At 45.4% G+C, this 20,927-nt stretch overlaps 1 protein-coding gene across 1 annotated transcript in view; it reads left to right on the forward strand.

Annotated features, from left to right (window-relative positions):
• Window positions 1-20,927, forward strand: part of LOC138638270 (ankyrin repeat domain-containing protein 65-like) — a 55,368-nt gene that overhangs the window by 9,866 nt on the left and 24,575 nt on the right. Inside the window, exon 2 of the mRNA XM_069727445.1 lies at window positions 9,005-9,554. Coding sequence (XP_069583546.1) covers window positions 9,005-9,554 — 550 coding nt within the window. The remainder of the gene's footprint in view (window positions 1-9,004; window positions 9,555-20,927) is intronic.

Consider the following 20,927-nt stretch of genomic DNA (forward strand, 5'->3'; position numbering starts at 1 on the left):
GGCAATAATGAACGGTATGGAGCATCTATTTTTATTTTTGAAATTCACCGGTAGCTGCTGCATTTTCTACCCTAGGCTTATACTCGAGTCAATAAGTTTTCCCAGTTTTTTGTGGCAAAATTAGGGGGGTCGGCTTATACTCGGGTCGGCTTATACTCGAGTATATACGGTATGTCTAAAAAAAGATTTTATTTGCCCTAATTATCAATGGATCAGCTAAGTTCATAAAGAGTAACCGTTGTTTTAAATGTTATGTCATTAATCAATAGTACATTTTAAAATCAGAAACTTTGGATATATCTTATCAGAGGAATCTGCTTTTTTTATCCCCTAGGGCTGATCATTGATTTTCAAAATGTTAAATTCTATGGTAGAATTTGTAATTAGTGAAGACAGATTATTACATTATTGAGGTAGAAGATGACGGTTGCTAATGATGATATTCTGTTTCAGAGGGTAGGGAGAAGGAGGACAGGAGAGCTACAGGCAGAGCATCTCCCACCTTTTCCCATCTTCCATCTATATAGATTCTTATTATTATTATTATACATTATAGCGCCATTTATTCCATGGCGCTTTACATGTGAAAAGGGGCAAATATAGACAAGTACAATAAACATGAACAAAAACAAGGCATTAACAGGTACAGAAGGAGAGAGAACCCTGCCCGCGAGGGCTCACAGTCTGCAGGGGATGGGTGAGGATACAGTAGGAGAGGGTAGTTGGTGGTTGTGCGGCGGTTCAGTAGACTGAAGATCACTGCAGGTTGTAGACTTGTCCAAAGAGGTGGGTCTTCAGGTTCTTTTTGAAGGTCTCTGTGGTAGGCGAGAGTCTGATATGTTGGGGTAGAGAGTATACTTTCAGAGTATGGGGGAAGCACGGGAGAAGTCTTGTATATGGTTGTGGGAACAAGAGATTAGAGGGGAGTATAGAAGGAGATCTTGAGAGGATCGAAGGTTGCGTGTAGGTAAGTACCGGGAGACCATGTCACAGATGTATGGAGGGGACAGGTTGTGGATAGCTTTGGTTTGACATAGTTAGGGTTTTGAACTGGAGCCTCTGGAGCCAGTGAAGGGCTTGGCCTAGGGGAGAGGCTGGGGAATCGCGGGGAGACAAGTGGATTAGTCGGGCGGCAGAGTTTAGGATGGATTGGAGTGGTGTCAGAATGTTGGGAGCGGAGGCCAGAGAGTAGGAGGTTGCAGTAGTCGAGGCGGGAGATGATAAGGGCGTCCATTAGTGCTTTGTGGTTTTGTGGTCAAGGAATGCGCGGATTCGGGAAATATTTTAGAGTTTGAGATGGCAGGAGGAGGCAAGGGCTTGAATATGTGACTTGAAAGAGAGGACAGAGTCGTGGATCACCCCGAGGCACCGAGCATGCGGGACTGAGGAAAGTGAGTAGCCATTAACATTGAAGGGTAGGTCTTGTGGAGGGATAGAGTGAGATGGGGGAAAGATGATGAATTCTGTTTTGTCCATGTTCAGTTTTAGAAAGCGAGCAGCAAAAAAGGCCGAGATAGCAGACAGACAGTGTGGGAATTTGATGAGTAAGGAGGTGAGGTCAGGTCCGGATAGGTAGATCTGCGTGTCATCGGCATAGAGATGATACTGCAAACGTAGGATTCTATGAGCTATCCCTGGCCGAAGGTATAGATGGAGAAGAGTACAACTGTCAGTTCCTATTTCAGCAATGTAAAAATCTTTCTTCACTGAATACAGATTTTATCCCTAAATTGAGAATTTTGAGAATGAAAGATCAGTCCTGGCGTTGAAAGAAGCAGAGTTCTCTAATACGATGTATTACAAAGTTTCTTAATTTCATGTGTACTGCTGGTTTATAAAATACAAATTAAAACTACAATTACTTATTAGATATCTCTTTTGGTATATCACTGTAGATTTTGATATTTAATTGCATACTCTACAATCATTTATTCACCATGGGACTGGTTTACTTACATTGTATTACCTTCACGTTAGCCAATTTGGGACATTTTCAGATGCGTTTAGTCTATAGATGTTTATAGTGACATGTTCTTTACCTTGTGTAAATTGCTTAAGATCTCTATCTTGAAAACATCTGATATCAATTAAATTGTGGAACGTGTACGCCAAGGAGCACATGCTATGTCTCTAGCGTGTATTTGCACTATACTGATGCTTTACTTTTTATCTATAGCACTGTGTATGATCAGAGCTTTGTAGGTACTTTGATGTAATTAATTTTGGTAAGAAGTACTTGGCTGATCTAAAGGAATACTGATCTAAGACATGTCACTGTACAATATCCTTTAATGGAGAAAATCTTCCTGTATGAACTTAATTATGATTTGGAAGTGTAAAGATATATAAAATATTTCTAGACTGACTAAACAGTCATGTCAATTAATGTTCAATCTCTAATTTCAAAAGCACCATTTTTGTGCAGCTCTGTGCTAAGTACAGAGGAATAATAATAAATAATAATTTTTATTTTTATATAGCGCTACCATATTCTGCAGCGCTTTACAGTTGCACACATTATCATCACTGTCCCCGATGGGGCTCACAATCTAAATTCCCTATCAGTATGTCTTTGGAATACGGGAGGAAACCCACGCAAACAAACTCCATGCACATGTTGTCCTTGGTTGGATTTGAACCCAGGACCCCAACGCTACAAAGCTGCAGTACTATCCACTGAGCCACCGTGCTGCCTTTAGGAACCCTAATTTCAGTGGTATTAATGGGTTCCTCAGTATATGACGCTGCTATCACCAAAAAAAATCCCTATACATAAACTGATATTATCCACATGCATCAGTTCAGCAGTCCATATAAGAGATTACAGTACCGTTCTAGATAGTGATTCACCGGTGATGTTTTTTTGTTAATGGAGTCATTCAGCTTTCCTATCTATTCCTTCTTACATAGACAGCCATGACTACGTCTTCCACCTACGAATCGTCTAGAATTTACAACATAGACATATTTGTCTACTCACATTTTCAGCACCATCCTCATCTATTACCAATCTTCACAAACTCTACATCCTCCTGATACCATGATTATGGTTCTTATGCATCCTAATACTGCTAAGAGTGGCAAACATTCCAGGTGGGCCCCACTGTGTAAGTGAGCTCTGGGTGACCCAATCTTCCTGATTCCATGCTAGTTACACTACTGAATATACTAAAAAATGTAAAAAGTGGTGTTAGGCTATAAGGAAGTCCACCTTTTTCTTGAATGATGAACTGTGCCACGAACCAGACTACCCTGGAAGGGGCGTAACTATGACAGCTGCCTTGGTCTTCGCTGGAGCCTCTGATGGTGAGGTCAGACTTGTGCAGCAGGCAGCTGCCAGGTGCTACTCCAGGGTGGTGTCTGGCTGTGGCTGCTGATCCCACTTGGAGAACAGGAACACTAGGACAGGTGCGGGCATCAGGCAGGACTGGCAGATGAGCATGGATGAAACTCAGACGAGTAGGCTGGCAGGAACGGCAGAGACACCTGGCTGGCAGGAACGGCAGAGACACTGGGCTGGCAGGAACGGCAGAGACACAGGGCAGGCCGGTGTGGTGTATGAAGGAACAGGTAGGGACCTGTTCACACAGGAGGTCCAGGTAAGGAAACAAGCAGGAAGGAATGAAGTATGAAGGAACAGGTAGGGGGCCTGTTCACACAGGAGATGCAGGTACGAAAAAAAGCCCGAAGGAAAGGAGTATGAAGGAACAGGTTGGGACCTGTTCACTCAGGAAGAGAACCACAAGGCTGCGGATAGGAGCAGTAGAGCAGCAAGAGAGCAGCAACAGATGGTAAGCAGAGCGGAACCAAAAGGAATGCGAAGAGGAGCTGCAGCAAGAGATTTCTGCAGCAGCAGAAGCTAAGCAGAGCAGAACCGCAAGGAATGTGGAGAGGAGCTGCAGCAAGAGATCTCTGCAGCAGCAGGAGCGGAGCAAAGTAGAACGTAGCAGAACTGCAGGAGTGCGGAGCAGAGGCAAAGCTGCAAGAGAGCGGAGCACAGGCAAAGTCACAAGAGTCGCAAGAGTGCGGAACATAAGCAGACAGAGGACACATGGAAAGACACAGCAGGGAAAGAAGCCACAGACAAGGAGACAGAGGTAGGACTAAGTTCAGACAAGGTAATGGAACAAGACAAAGTGCAAGAACAAAGATGTAGGGAACAAAATATTCTGCCTCCTGGAGGGCGGACAGACCAAAACAAGGCAAAGCAAGGACACAGACACTCAGACCCGGATATAGAGCCTCCTGGAGGGCAGACCAACAAGAACAAGGTAAAGCTAAGAGTAGATCCTCCAGAGAAAGAGGAACACAGAGCAAGGCCTGGCCGCTCAGAAGCTAAACCCTAACTGAGATTACACATTGCACAGGCCCAGTTCACTGGAAGCCAGGAAGCATGCAGAGAGCACAGAACATGGAGCTGGCAACAGACAGAACACAACATGACATTGAGCAGTGAGTAAGATGGTGTGTGATGAAAGGAATGCCATGTAGTGATGCCAGCAGAGTTGTTACACAGTCATTTAAATGAGTTATCCAGGACTAATTTTTTTTTACTATGAGCCTTAGAACTAACAGCTAAGTAGTTGCTTACTACCTGTTTGTTGTGCCTGCCGCTAATCTACAGTTCTGCCAAAAATTAAGAGACTACCACATCATAACCCTGTCATAGGCAGCCCAATCTCCAGACCTGAACCCCATTGAGAACCACAGGAATGTAATCAGGAGGATGATGGATAGTCACAAGCCATCAAACAAAGAAGAACTGCTTACATTTTTGCGCCAGATGCAGTGTGAAAGACTGGTGGAAAGCATGCCAAGACGCATGAAAGCTGTGATTAAAAATCATGGTTATTCCACAAAATACTGATTTCTGAACTCTTCTTGCGTTAAAACATTAGTATTGTTGTTTCTAAATGATTATGAAATTTTCTTTGCATTATTTGAGGTCTGAAAGCACTGTTTTTTTTATAATTTTGACCATTTCTCTTTTTCAGAAAAAAAATACAAAATGTATTGCTTGGAAATTCAGAGACATGTTGTCAGAAGTTTATAGAATAAAAGAACAATTTACATTTTACTCAAAAATATATCTATAAAGAGAAAAAACAGAGAAACTGAAAAGTTTGCAGTGGTCTCTTAGTTTTTGCCAGAGCTGTTTGTCGACACAGTGCAGTCACAGACCACTCTTGTAAGCGATTCAGTGGCTTCTCTTCTGCTGCACAGCTGCACGAAGACAGCTGTCAATCAGCATTACGTTAACAATCATGCACGCGTTGACTGAGGAGCTTGAAAGAAGAAAAGCAGCTCTGAGCCAGCACTGAGTTGAACAAGCAGGTAGTTGCCTCTGTTAGAAAACCACTTACCTGTTAGTATTTAGACCCTTAGTAAAGAAATATAAAATAGTCCTGGACAATCCCTTTAAGCGGAACCTTCACTGACTACAGTTACCCTAAGGTTATCAGAGCGACATCTTATATTTGTCCTTGCCCTTGAGAGATCATCTTGAAAACACTAAGCAATTTGTTTAGAAAGCATATTGGAAAATGCAAAGCTAAAGAAGAAACAATTTCAAATGCTTAGACCTTGTATCAATAATTAATTGCAAGGCTAGGTGCTGACGACTAGGATTGAGCGAAACGGATCATTCATTTTCAAAAGTCGCCGACTTTTGGCAAAGTCAGGTTTCATGAAACCCGACCCGATCCCTGTGTGGGGTCGGCCATGCGGTACGCGACTTTCGCGCCAAAGTCGCGTTTCGTATGACGCGCTTGGCGCCATTTTTTCAGCCAATGAAGGAGCGTGGGCAGAGTGATGACATAGGTCTTAGGGGCATGGACGCCTATCGTCATCTTGTCGATTGTGCGCAGTAGCGATTTGCAATGTGTAACACCAGCTTTTCTGTTCAGGGACGGAGAGAGAGAGGGAGAGAGAGAAAAATAAATAAATTTAAAAAAAAAATTCCCATTGACTTTGCATTGGGTTTCGTGTTTCGGTCGATCCCCGACTTTTCGCCATAATCGGCCGATTTCACTCGATTCGACTTTAGAGATAGTCGGGTTTCGTGAAACCCGACTCGACCCTAAAACAGTAAAAGATCAGAGTTTGATATGATTCTCTCGGATGAGGAGAATATGGAGAAAAAAATTCTCCATTCTGTGAGGCCGCAGAAATCGGACTGCATTCTGATGTCATCCAAGTGAAGTCCAATGTTTTCTACAGACTCTTTGACTTGCATGGCTGAGTGCGATACAGATATTGGATCAAACTCGGTTTTTCCCTCAGACCAAAAAGATCTAACATGTGCACGGCCCCATGGAACAACATTGGTTTGAGTAAGATCCGATGTTTTGTCGGATTGTACTCGGACTGAAAATACGCTCTCTTCAGCTGCCTTAAGAATGTTAGCTTCTAAATAGATCTGGCAGCATATTATGTTATAGAATTATGTTTTGTTAACATTTATTAAAATATTAAATTAATCTTATTCACAGGGCTGTATTTGCCACTAGGCACTTGAGGGCATGTGCCTAGGGCGGCAGGATGTGGGGGGCACACTTGAGCAAGGTTTTTTTCTTTTTTTTTTTATAAAGTCTGGGGTCAAGTGCCTTCCCTACCTCCTGCCCCCTCTCTCTCTCCCTCCTTCCCTCCCACGCCCTCCCTGAAGACTTCATACTCACCCTCCTCCAGCGGTGCCGGTTGCTGCAAATCCGTCTCAGCGCCGGCAGCTCGTCCTGTCCTCAGCGGTCACGTGGTACCGCTCATTAAGGTGATGAATATGGATGCATATTCATCACCTTAATGAGCGGTACCACGTGACTGCTCATACAGGAAGAAAGACGCTGCAGGGACAGAGATGCCGGGAAGTTTAGCGCCGCACGGTGAGAGAAAAGGTGAGTATGACAGGGAGGGGAGGATAGAGGAGGACAAGGGGAGGATGGAGGAAGATGGAGGACAGGGGAGGATGATGGAGGAGTCATGCTAACAGGGTGGCAGGATGGGGAAGCCATGTATACAGGGTGGGAGGATGGGGGAGCCATGCATACAGGAGGGGGGATATGAGCCATGCATACAGGAGGGGGGGAATATGAGCCATGCATACAGGAGGGGGGAAATATGAGCCATGCATACAGGGGGGGGAATATGAGCCATGCATACAGGGGTGATATGAGCCATGCATACAGGAGGGGGGATATGAGCCATGCATATGGGATGGTATGGAGATGAGCCATGCATACAGGAGGGGGGAATATGAGCTATGCATACAGGAGGGGGGGAATATGAGCCGTGCATATGGGATGGGAGGGAGATGAGCCATGCATACAGGAGGGGGGATATGAGCCATGCATACAGGATGGGAGGGGGCCATTATACAGTATGGAGCATCATGTGTGGCCATTATACAGTATGAAGCATCATGTGTGGCCAATGGCCATTATACAGTATGGAGCATCATGTGTGGCCATTATACAGTATGGAGCATCATGTGTGGCCATTATACATTATGGTGCATCATGTGTGGCCATTATACACTATGGAGCATCATGTGTGGCCATTATACAGTATTGAGCATCATGTGGGATCATTATACAGTATGGAGAACTGTGTGTGGCCATTATACAGTATTGAGCATCATGTGTGGCCATTATACAGTATTGAGCATCATGTGTGGCCGTTATATAGTATTGAACATCATGTGTGTTGAGCATCATGTGTGGTCATTATACAGTATTGAGCATCATGTGTGGCCATTATACAGTATGGAGCACCGTGTGGCCATATTTGTTTTTGGTTATAATTATTGTATATGAAACAGTGTGATCAGCAGTGCTAAATGGGTGTGGTTGGGGCGTGGATATGGATGTGACTAGTTGTAAAATGGGTTTGGTCAGAGGCGTGGCCTAAAATTTGCCGTGGCGCACTACGCACGCTGCAAACTTTATACCTCTTTCCCTTTTCAAAAGTTGGGAGGTATGATACCGCATTTGCCAGATCACGGCAAGTATTGCAAATCCCATAGGGAATTAATGAGGCCGAACGCAGTGTTGCCGTAAGTGGTCCGTTATGCGGCAGATGCAGAAAAACTGCCGGATCTGCTGCAAAAGGCTACTTTCACATCAGCAATTTATGGCAAAGTCACTGCCAATAGTGTCATACTCACCAAAGGAGGAGGCAGCACTAAAAGTGCCTAGGGCAGCAGAAACTCTAAATACAGCCCTGCTTATTCATATACACCCTATTAATTTTGAGCATCTAATTAGATTAGTCTCTGTAATCAGGCATCTTCTAGGTGTCCTGAAATGATAAAACTTACCGTATTTTTCGGACTTTAAAGACGCACTTTTTCCCAAAAATTGTTTTGGGGAAAACGGGGGCGCGTCTTATAGTCGGAATGTACTTACAGTTAGTGTGGTGGCAGCAGGAGTCGGGCGACTATTCCGGTGGTCTGATGCTTCAGGGCGATGATCTTGCTTTCATCCCTGCCTTGGTGCAGCTGGTTCAGCGGTGATCGGTGCTGCGCAGTGGTGTGGGGGGCTACAGTGACATTTTGTGAAAGCCCGGAGCCCACGAACTTCTATTGCCTTGATGCTGTGGCCTTTGGGAAAATGGCTGCCGGAGGCGACGCATGCGCAGATTAAGATCTCGGCTCTGAGATCTCGTCTCTAGAGATATTGAAACGAGATGCCGTTGCCGAGATCTCAATCTGCGCCTTGGGAATCAATCTGGCCTTTGGGAAAAAGACCTCCGGAGGCAGAACATGCGCAGATTGAGATCTCGGCTCCGACGGACCCCGCATTAATTTTTTTCCCCATTTTCCTTCTGAAAATTTGGGGTGCCTCTTATGGTCCGGTGCGTCTTATAGTCTGAAAAATACGGTAATGTCGATAAGACTTGTGCTGGTCAATGCTTCCTCCAAACTTGAATTATTCATGTACATTTATGTAAAATTGAAGACATATTTGAAGAAATATATGGTAATATCTCATCTTGTATTTGTATTTGCCAGAGATTACAGAGGATGGTCTCCACTGCACATAGCTTCATGTTGTGGACATCTAACCCTAACAAAATATCTTTTACAAAAAGGAGCTTCTGTTAATGTCAGGGATTCATGGAATTATACCCCACTTCATCGTGCTGCGTGGAATGGACATGCAGAAGTAGCTGAACATCTGTTAGAATGTGGAGCCTCTCCTGATGTTCTGACATCTTCTGGAGAATCAGCAATGCATTTAGCTGCAGCAAATGGCCATCTTCTGTGTGTTAAAATACTACTGAAATACAAGTCTTCAACCAGCATCAGAGACAACAGCAAATGGACTCCATTGCATTGGTGCTCTGTTAATAACCACATTGATGTGTTGGATCACCTAATGTCCCTTGGCGTCTCTCTAGAAACAGACACCAGCACAGGAATGACAATGCTTCATTTAGCTGTATTGACTGGAAGTATACAGGTCACCAACTATATGTTAAAGAGGAAAGTCGATGTAAATGTCAAGGACTCCAGAGGGAAAACTGCCCTGCATTTAGCAGCAGAAAATGGTGACAATGAGGTAAGAGATGTTTTTCTTCTTTCTCTTTGATAAAAAGATTATTGAAGCAAAATTATTCTTATAAGTGAAGCACTCATAGGTAAAAACTATTAATACGTGAAAGCTAGAGAAGAAAATAATGGAGTGGGCAAATTACATACAAGCACCAGTAATATATTATATTCTACCTGCCAAGCGCCAATATTTCTACAGCTGTCAGGAAAAAGCACAACCAACAAACTCCAGAACTAAAATAAAAGCCACGAGTCCAATATGTCTCTATTAGATATGAGTGAGCACTAAAATGCTTGGATGCTCATTACTGGATCGAGCAATTTCTAATACTCGAACACTCATTTTGAGTAATGAACACATGAAAGTCAATGAGAAATCAGAGCATTTTTCTGGAAGAAACTACAAGGAGGGGGGCAGTTAAAATGTTGAAATGCATGGAAAGAGTGCTGAATGAAAGGAGAACAGCAATGGGAAGATCCCAGGAAGCATCTGTCACTCCCAGATTGCTGCTGAGAACAATTTTATCACACTTTTACTACACTTTGAGGACTGACAATAAAACATTCAGAATCAATAAGTGGAGTTTACAGGAAAACAAAATGTTCAGAATCTATTTTTCCAGTATAATGACTTGTATATAAGGCAACATTTAAAAAGAATTTAAAAAAAATCTAATTTAAGTAAACCAAAATTGAATTTTTATTACAAATTAGAAATTTCAGTGTAATTTATGAAGGAAGCAAGAAGGGCCAAAAATTAGAGACTCAGAGGGACTCAGATACACTCTGTATTAGACATAAAGGAGGGCCTCATACACATTCTGTTCAAATTGTCAAGTAGTGGCAATCATAGACTCATAAAAACTTTGCACTAAGTGCAAAGAAATTAAAAGCAGGGTCATCCATACACCCTTCAAGGTACCCACTGTAGGGTCATAAAAGCTCTGCACACTTTGCAAAGCCTGCCACTACACCATGTTCCAAATTATTATGCAAAAGACATTTTTCTTGGATTTTCCTAAATTGTCGGTGCAAATGACAGTCTAATAAAAGTCATCACCCGTTAGAGTATACATCGAATTTTATTGAAGAAACCTCCCAATCAGGGCTGTATTTAGAGTTTCTGCTGCCCTATGCACTTTTAGTACTGCCTCCCCCTTTGGTAAGTATGACACTATCGGCAGTGACTTTGGCAAAAATCGCTGAAAGTAGTCTTTTGCAGCAGATTGGGCAGTTTTTCCGCATCTGCCGCGTAACTGATCACTTACGGCAACACTGCGTTCGGCCTGATTCATTTCCTATGGGATTTATGGACATTTGCAGCACTTGCCGCGATCCGGCAAATGCGGTATCATACCTCCCAACTTTTGAAGAAAGGAAAGTTTGTGGCGCGCATATTTTAGGTCACGCCTCTGACCACACCCATTTCACAACTAGTCACACCCATATCCACGCCCCAACCACACCCATTTAGTACTGCTGATCACACTGTTTCATAAACAATAATTATAAAAAAAATATGGCCACACAGTATAATGGTCCCACATGATGCTCAATACTGTATAATGGCCACACAGTGCTCCATACTGTATAATGGCCCCACATGATGCTCCATACTGTATAATGACCCCACATGATGCCAAATACTGTATAATCGCCACATGATGCTCCATGCTGTATAATGGCCACACAGTGCTCTATACTGTATAATGGCCACACATGATGTTCCATACTGTATAATGGCCACACAGTGTTCCATACTGTATAATGGCCCCACACGATGCTCAGTACTGTATAATGGCCACACATGATGCTCCACACTGTATAATGACCCCGCATGATGCTCAATATTGTATAATGGCCACACAGTGCTCCATACTGTATAATGACCCCACATGATGCTCTATACTGTATAATAGCCACACATGATGCTCCATACTGTATAATGGCCACACATGATGCTCCATACTGCATAATGGCCCCCTCCCTCCCATCTTGTATGCATGGCTCATCTCCCCCCTCCCATCTTGTATGTATGGCTCATCTCCCCCCTCCCATTCTGTATGCATGGCTCGACTCCCCCCTCCCATCCTGTATGCATGGGTCATCTCCCCCTCCCATCTTGTATGCATGGCTCATCTCCCCTCCCATCCTGTATGAATGGCTCACCTCCCCCCCTTCCATCCTGTATGCATGGCTCACCTCCCCCCCTTCCATCCTGTATGCATGGCTCATCTCACCCCCTCCCATCCTGTATCCATGGCTCATCTCCCCCCCTCCTGTATGCATGGCTCATCTCCCCCCCTCCCATCCTGTATGCATGGCTCATCTCCCCCTCCCATCCTGTACGCATGGCTCATCTCACCCCCCCTACCATCCTGTATGGATGGCTCATCTCACCCCCCTCCCATCCTGTATGCATGGCTCATCTCCCCCTCCCATCCTGTATGCATGGCTCATCTCAACCCCCTCCCATCCTGTATGCATGGCTCGGCTCCCCGCTCCCATCTTGCATGGCTCGGCTCCCAGTCCTCCTTCATCCTCCCCCCATTCTCCCTGGCTGTCATAGTCACCTTTCCCACACCACGCCAAACATCCCTCTGTCCCGGTGCAGTACCTTCTTCCTGCTTGAGCGGTCATGTGGTACCACTCATTAAGGTCATGAATATGCATCCATATTCATTACCTTAATGAGCGGTACCACGTGACCGCTCACACAGGCCAAACAGCCGGCGCTGAGACCAGGCATCGCTGGAGTAGGGTGAGTTTGACGTCTTCAAGGAGGCAGGCGGGCAGGCAGTCAGTCGGGAGGTGACTCTGGACTTTAATTTAAAAAGAAAACAGAAAAAAACTTGCTCAGCTGCCGCGCCCTAGACCCCCTCCCACCCCACCACCCCTCGCATCGTCCCGCCCTCAAATGTCTAGTGGCAAATACGGCCCTGCTATGATAACAGTATAATCTCATAAATAAATAAAATAAAAACTCAATATGCACTGTTCCAAATTATTAGGCACAGTAGAATTTCTAAACATTTGATATGTCTTAGTGTTTTAGAGAACTGAAACTGGATGAAGTGGATCTGGACCATTAGGTAGACAGAAAGACGAGAATCTTTTCTACACTTTATCATAGATTGCATTAGTAATAAGCTTTCCAGATCTTTGTAAGGTAGCAATTACCGCATCCGACAGCCCTCTAGCACTAAGGACCTGGGCCTCAGTAACCAGGCTGCTGGGTTCAACTTTTGGGGGTTCTGATGTTGGAAGGGCCCCTGAAGAAGAAGGTTGGCTTCTACCGGTAGGTGGACTGGTCCATCTACCTGTAACTCGATGATGAGATGGAACCAGCTTCTCTTCGGCCACAATGGAGCCACTAGAATGGTCGGCACCTGATCCTCTCTGATATTGCAAAGAGTTTTTGCCAAAATTGGGATTGGCGGGAAGGCGTAGGCTAATCGGAAATTCCATGGCTGGACCAAGGCATCCACTCCTTTGGAATTGTCCCTCGGATTCAGGGAAAAAAAAATGTTTGGACCTGTGTAATTTGTTTTGAGGCGAATATATCGACCAACATCCTGAAAACTCTTTTGTTCAGGCTCTATTCTCCTGGTTGAATGTCCTAGCGACTCAGGAAATCCGCCTGCAGGTTGGAAGACCCCTTCAAGTGGACGGCTGTGAGGGAGAGAAGGTGCTTTTTGGCCCAACAGAATATTCAGTTTGAGATGCTTTTTAGGCTGTTGAACTTTGAGATCCCCTGGTGCCTGAGGGGAGCAACAGTAGTCGTGTTGTCCGAATAGACCTTGACATGTCTTCCCGATATTAGGCTGCTTGCTGCTAGGAGAGCCTGCTCCACTGCTTTCAACTCCCTGAAGTTGGAGGATCTGGCACTCGTTGTCAGTGTCCCTGGAAAGGAGTATGCAATACCACGGCACCCCAGCCTCATTTGCCGGCATCGCTTGTAATTGTTACAAGGGGGGATTATGACCAGCTTACATCTCTGATGATATTCCTGGGGTTCAACCACCATGCCAGGGATGCCTTCACACACCCCGGAGTGTGCACTCTCTTGTTTAGGGAGCCCGGATTTCCGTCACAGTTTGGGCCTGAAGTATCCTGGAATGGGCCTGAGCCCAGGACACCGACTGAATACAGGCTGTCATAGAGCCTAGGACCAACATGCTTTTCCGCAGAGTCGGGGATCTGTCTTCTCTGAAATCTATAACCTTCTCTATCAATGTCCGGCGATGATCTTCCGGGAGAAAAGATTTTTGTTTTACAGAGTCTAACAGAACCCCCAGAAACTTCCTTGATTTGTAAGGTTGGAGCTGGGACTTCCTCAGATCTGGGAACCACCCCAGGGTTCTGAGAATGTCGAGAGTCTTTGAAACATGACTGCTGAGGATTTGAGCTGAGGGGGCTATAAGTAGCAGATCGTCCAGGTAAGAAACAATACAGACTCTCTGTTTCTGAATGTACGATACTGCCTCTGCCATTATTCTGGAGAATACTCTCGGCGCTGACGAGATGCCGAAGGGGAGCATGTTGAATTGGAAGTGTCTCACTTGCTGGTTGTATTGAATTGCAAATCTGAGAAACTTCTTGTGCCGGGGTGAATCGGCATATGGAAGTACACATCTTTCAGGTCAATGGTTGCCTTGAAAAAATTTTTACCTATTAGAGGAATAGCAGATTTCACTGATTCCATTTTGAACCTGCGGTACAGAATATGACGATTTAGATATCGTAGATTTATTATGACTCGAACCTCCCCTGATGGTTTTTTTACCAGAAAGATATGAGAGTAATGGCCTGTACCCCACTCTTCGGGGGGGAGGGGGTACCAGGGAGATCGCATTTGATTTTAAGAGATTCCCAAGGCCTGTCATCATCATAGTATGTGCTCCCTGGAATGTTGGAGACGTAAGTCTCAGATTCCAAGGGGGGGGGGGGAAGATATGAATTCTATAAGGAGGCCCTCTTGAATAATATTGAGAACCCACTGACAATTGCTAATGGCCTGCCAATGGTGGATGAAGTTTGCGAGCCTCCCCCGAACCGGGAAGGAGTCATTTGTCCTGCTGCTGTTGCTGGGGAATAAGGATATTTTTTCCTTTGCCCTTGGCATAGCTCCATCTACCAGTTTTTCCTTTACCTCTTGTTTGAGGGGTATTAGACTGGGAGGCACGAAAGATAGTCGCCCTTAAAGGGAATTGAGCACAGCTTATTTTTCTAGGTAACGTCACCGCTCCACATCTTGAGCCAGAGGGCTCTCCTGGCCGAATTAGATTGGACTAGAGATGTAGCCGCAATCCTAATAGATTCCATAGAGGAGTCCGCCAGAAAGGCAGAAGCCTTTTGGAGTATGCGAAGAGAGTCCAATAGTTCTCCTCTTGAGGTACCCTGAGAAATATGTTTCTCCAGCTCATCCATCCAACGAGAGAGGGCTCTGGCAACACATGTGGCGACAATATTGGATTTTAATCCTGAAGTGGATGTTTCCCATGACTTCTTCAATAAACTTTCCATTTTTCTATCTAACGGTTCCCTCAATTGTGAGGAGTCCTCAAAGGGGAGTGAAGTTTTCTTTGCTACTCTCGACACCTATATGTCTACTTTGGGTATGTCCCATGAATGAGAACCTGCCTCTAAGGGAAACCTGTGTTTCATTTCAGAGGGGGTGGTTAGGCGTTTCTCCGGAAGCTCCCACTCCTGAGATATTAAATCTAGGATGTTTTTATGCACCGGGAAGCCTATCTGTCTCTCCGATTTCAATCCTCCAAACATTTCGTCTTGTATAAATTGAGGAAAGGATTCCTCCTGTAACCCCATTGTGTTGCGTACCACCATTACTAGCTCTTCAGTGCAATCAGAGGAGAAAAAATATTTTCTCGCTTCCGCAAATTTAGAAGTTGAAGATTCACCCCATCTCTCCGAGGAGGATGACAAAGAGTGGTCAGACCCAGAGTCAGAGTCCTCAATTTGTATTTTCCTCTTTTTAGGAGGAGAAGGACCTGGCAGCGGAGGTGGAGGAGGATTGAAGGTGACTAGAGAGGGTTGGACTTCATGCTTAACTAGGGTACAGATTTCATCAAGGAGGGAAGGCTGTTCAGCTCTGACAACTTTATCCATGCACCCTTGACACAGCTTCTTCTCCCATAGAGAGGGAAGCTTCAGATTGCAGATCGCACATTTTGCAGTTTTTTTGGCTGGGATTTTCTGGGCAGACTTGTCTCCCTGCAAGAGAGGGAGAGCGGAGAGGTAATCAGGGGGGCTCCCGCTATACCTGGCCTTGGACCCACCCCGCAACAGACTTATTGGAGCCGGGACAAGGCTGGGCTCTGCAGACGCAGGGCAAGAAGCTCTATCCATTTTCAGGGATTAGTCTTACCTGGAGGTGTCTTCCGGCCGGTTTAAATGCAATAAACCCGGCCCCCAGCTCAGATGACCACAGATTCCCCTCCTTCCTGGGTCCTAGAGCAGGCGACCACATGGAACGTGTGATTTCTGTGGCTTCAGCGGTCCCGAGGCCATTAGGAGACCGAAAATCAGGAAGTAGATGCGTTCCACAAGTGGAACGCAAGACCGGAAGTGACGCGCGCGCATCGATGACGTCACTTCCGGAACGCCGAACAACGCAGCAGAAGGAGGAAAAATGGTGGTGAGCTCATGGAGGCCACCACTGGCCCGCTTTACCCCCACAGAGGCACAGGTGGGCCAGGAAGGTCCTGAATCCCTGGGAGATGGGAGCAGCACAAGGAGGAGGAAGGCAGAGCCCACGACCACCGCTGCCCGGCAGGAAAAACCAGGTATACTGCAGTCGCCGGCCTAGCAGCATACGAAAACCTCTCCATGCCCCATGGGGGACAGGAAAGACACTGGCGATTTGGAGGGAGGAGGGGCCTTTTAACCTCTTGTGCATCCTCTTCAGGCGTCCACTTCTTCTGGTCATTCTCGAGAGCCTGGGGGGACTGCCTCCACCAGCTTTCTGGATCCCAATTCCCAGGTGCCTGGGTTATAAATAACCCAGCTTCTGGTAGTGCCGGAGCCCTAGTCAAGTAGAAATAGGCAACAGCCCCCTGTGTCACCTGCATCATCGCCTGCTCCCATATACTGTATGAGGTTGGGAATCCCAAGGACAGTACAATCTCTCGGGGGTGGTAGCCACACCTCAAGCTGCCTCAAGGAACTTCTCCCAAACTCGGTCATTTTTCAAGAAGGGTTCTTCCTGCTCCCTTCCTTCTTGTATCACACCCACCGCATACCAGCAAAGTTGACCCTTCCATTTTGAGGAATGTGACCTTGGTTCCAGCCATAAGCTCTTGCAGCCTTCGAGGCAAGTATTTTGTCTCTACTGCCCGCTAATTGAATGAGATGTGATGACTGGTCCCAAACTCTTCTATGGAACCCTATATCTGCTATCGATCGTACATAACAACCTCACCCTGGAATTCCAACTGTCGGTACCATGCCACTAGTGGTCCTGCTAGCTCTTCTCCAGCCCTGGTCCTGGCTCGCCTCCTTGTCTCTTCCGACCAGCCACCAAAATAAAAACACGTGTCAGTTTTTTTTCTTTTACAAACGTGAATGGCCGGTGATAATGCCATGCACAGTGTAGGAAGGACTAAGTGCAACACGAAGGGATAAGGGGAAGGGAGTCCAACGCTAGGGAAACAGGGAGTGGAGACCCCTAGGCAGTTCTAACATCCCCTTGTCTGCCCTAAGCGACCCCAAATAGGTTCCACACATATCGCTGAGCAGGATACCTATTCCCTGTCCAAGCAGTAAGCTCTGCTAAAGGATGGATGGGTTATCACTGGTCGATCCCCACTACAATTAAAGACAAATGGGATAGACAAAAAAGGGGAACACATAGCTTGAGCAGACTCAGACAGAAACACAGACGTCCTCCAAACACTATAAAGGAAGATAGCTGACTCCAAGCCTCAACAGGGGGAAATGGAAATATCACAAGCAACTCTGTTATAAACACCCGGGTCCAGGTGTGTCCATTAGAGTAGAAAGAAGGTTGCCACTGGGTCCTAGAGTCAGAAGGACCAGGAAGAATTCTGCAAAGCAAACTGCTGAGACCTTCTGCAGTCAGATGCAGTGCAACAGTTTGCAGCCTCTTACACACCCATGACACTGTTGTGAGTTCTGTTTTTGGGCTCCCTCTGGTGGTTACTGATGGTACTGGGTGACTTGTGTTCTCTGCGGTCTCTGGTGTCCACCTGTTCCATCAGGTTATGGGAGTTTCCTATTTAACCTGGCTTTTTTGTCATTTCCTCGCCGGCTATCAATGTTATCAGCGTGTCTTTTTACCTCTGCTCCCTGCGTCTGTTATCTTCAGGACAAGCTAAGTTTTGATTTTCCTGTTCCACGTTTTGCTTTATTTTTGTCTTAGTCCAGCTTGCAGATATGTGATTCCTTGCTGCTGGTTGCTCTAGTGGGCTGAAATTACTCCTCATGTTCCATGAGTTGGCACATGAGTTCAAGTAATTTCAGGATGGTTTTTTGAAGGGTTTTTCGCTGACCGCGCAGTTCACTTTTGTATCCTCTGCTATCTAGCTTTAGCGGGCCTCATTTTTGCTGATTCTATTTTCATAACTACGTATGTGCTTTCCTCTCATTTCACCGTTATTACATGTGGGGGGCTGCTATTTCTGTGGGGTGTTTCTCTGGAGGCAAGTGAGGTCTGTGTTTCTTCTAATAGGGGAAGTTAATCCTTCGGCTGGCGCGAGACGTCTAGGAATCATCGTAGGCACGTTCCCCGGCTACTGCTAGTTGTGTGTTTAGGTTCAGGATCGCGGTCAGCTCAGGTTCCATCACCCTAGAGCTTGTTTTGTTTTTGTGCTTGTCCTTTTGTGATCCCCTGCCATTGGGATCATGACAGTATAGCCGGCCCGAAAAAAATTGGTCATCTTTTTGGCTGAAGTAGGAGGAAAAGTAGTCTGAGGAAGTTTTTTTTTTTTTTTTTCCCCCTCCTCAGTGTTTGCTGCCTAGCCTTAATTGCAGCTTGGCTGCTTCTTTCCTCCTCTTAATCCTTGAATGGCTCTGACCTCAGCTGTTTATCATGGACGTCCAGAGTTTGGCTTCCAGCCTGAATAATCTTGCTGCTAAGGTTCAAAATATACAAGATTTTGTTGTACATACGCCTATGTCTGAACCTAGAATTCCTATCCCAGAGTTTTTTTCTGGAGATAGATCTAGTTTTCTGAATTTTAGGAACAATTGAAAGTTGTTTCTTTCCTTGAAATCTCGCTCCTCTGGAGACCCTGCTCAGCAGGTCAAGATTGTTATATCTTTCCTGCGGGGTGACCCTCAGAATTGGGCATTTGCATTGGCACCAGGGGATCCTACGTTGCTCAATGTGGATGCGTTTTTTCTGGCATTGGGTTTGCTCTATGAGGAACCTAACCTAGAGATTCAGGCTGAAAAAGCTTTATTGGCTCTCTCTCAGGGGCAAGATGAAGCAGAAATATATTGTTAGAAATTTCGGAAATGGTCGGTGCTTACTCAGTGGAATCAGTGCGCTCTGGCTGCAAAATTCAGAGATGGCCTTTCTGAGGCCATTAAAGATGTTATGGTGGGGTTCCCGGCGCCTACAGGTCTGAATGAGTCCATGACTATGGCTATTCAGATTGATCGGCGTTTACGGGAGCGCAAACCTGTGCACCATTTGGCGGTGTCTTCTGAACAGGCACCTGAGATAATGCAATGTGATAGAATTCAGTCCAGAAGTGAACGGCAAAATTATAGGCGGAAAAATGGATTGTGTTTTTATTGTGGTGATTCAGCTCATGTTATATCAGCATGCTCTAAACGCACAAAAAAGGTTGATAAGTCTGTTGCCATTGGTACTTTACAGTCTAAGTTCATTCTGTCTGTGACTCTGATTTGTTCATTATCATCCATTTCCGTCGATGCCTATGTGGATTCAGGCGCTGCCCTGAGTCTTATGGATTGGTCATTTGCCAATCGCTGTGGGTTTAGTCTGGAGCCTCTGGAAGTTCCTATTCCTTTGAAAGGAATTGACTCTACACCTTTGGCTATGAATAAACCTCAGTACTGGACACAAGTGACCATGCGTATGACTCCCGTTCATCAGGAGGTGATTCGCTTCCTGGTACTGTATAATTTACATGATGTCTTAGTGCTTGGTCTGCCATGGTTACAAACTCATAACCCAGTCCTGGACTGGAAAACAATGTCTGTGTTAAGCTGGGGATGTCAGGGGGTTCATGATGATGCATCTCCGATTTCTATCGCTTCATCTACTCCTTCTGAGGTTCCGGTATTTTTGTCTGATTATCGGGAGGTTTTTGAGGAGCCTAAGCTCAGTTCGCTTCCTCCTCACAGGGATTGCGATTGTGCTATAGATTTGATTCCTGGCAGTAAATTCCCTAAAGGTCGTTTGTTCAATCTGTCAGTGCCAGAGCATGCTGCTATGCGGAGTTATGTTAAGGAGTCTTTGGAAAAGGGACATATCCGTCCATCTTCGTCCCCTTTGGGAGCAGGTTTTTTATTCGTGGCCAAAAAAGATGGTTCCTTGAGGCCTTGCATAGATTATCGTCTTTTGAATAAGATTACAGTCAAATATCAGTATCCTTTGCCATTGTTGACTGATTTGTTTGCTCGCATTAAGTGGGCTAAATGGTTCACTAAGATTGATCTTCGGGGTGCGTATAATCTTGTGCGGATAAGGCAGGGTGATGAGTGGAAAACCGCATTTAATACGCCTGAGGGCCATTTCGAGTATTTGGTGATGCCTTTTGGACTTTCTAATGCTCCTTCTGTCTTCCAGTCTTTTATGCACGATATTTTCCGTGAATATCTGGATAAATTTATTATCGTGTATTTGGATGATGTTTTGGTTTTTTCTGATGACTGGGAGTCTCATGTTCAGCAGGTCAGGAAGGTGTTTCAGGTCCTGCGGGCCAATTCTTTGTTTGTAAAGGGTTCTAAATGTCTCTTTGGAGTCCAGAAGATTTCTTTTTTGGGGTATATTTTTTCCCCTTCTACTATTGAGATGGATCCCGTCAAGGTTCAGGCTATTTGTGACTGGACGCAGCCTACATCTCTTAAGAGTCTACAGAAGTTCTTGGGCTTTGCTAATTTTAATCGTCGCTTCATAACTAATTTTTCTAGTGTTGTTAAGCCTTTGACGGATTTGACTAAGAAGGGTGCTGATGTTACTGATTGGTCTCCTGCGGCTGTGGTGGCCTTTCAGGAACTTAAGCGCCGGTTTTCTTCTGCTCCTGTGTTGCGTCAGCCAGATACGTCGCTTCCTTTTCAGGTTGAGGTTGATGCTTCCGAGATCGGAGCGGGGGCGGTTTTGTCACAGAGAAGCTCCGATGGCTCAGTGATGAAGCCATGTGCGTTC

Source organism: Ranitomeya imitator, chromosome 5 (genome assembly GCF_032444005.1).
Source record: "Ranitomeya imitator isolate aRanImi1 chromosome 5, aRanImi1.pri, whole genome shotgun sequence".
Taxonomy (NCBI): Eukaryota; Metazoa; Chordata; class Amphibia; order Anura; family Dendrobatidae; genus Ranitomeya; species Ranitomeya imitator.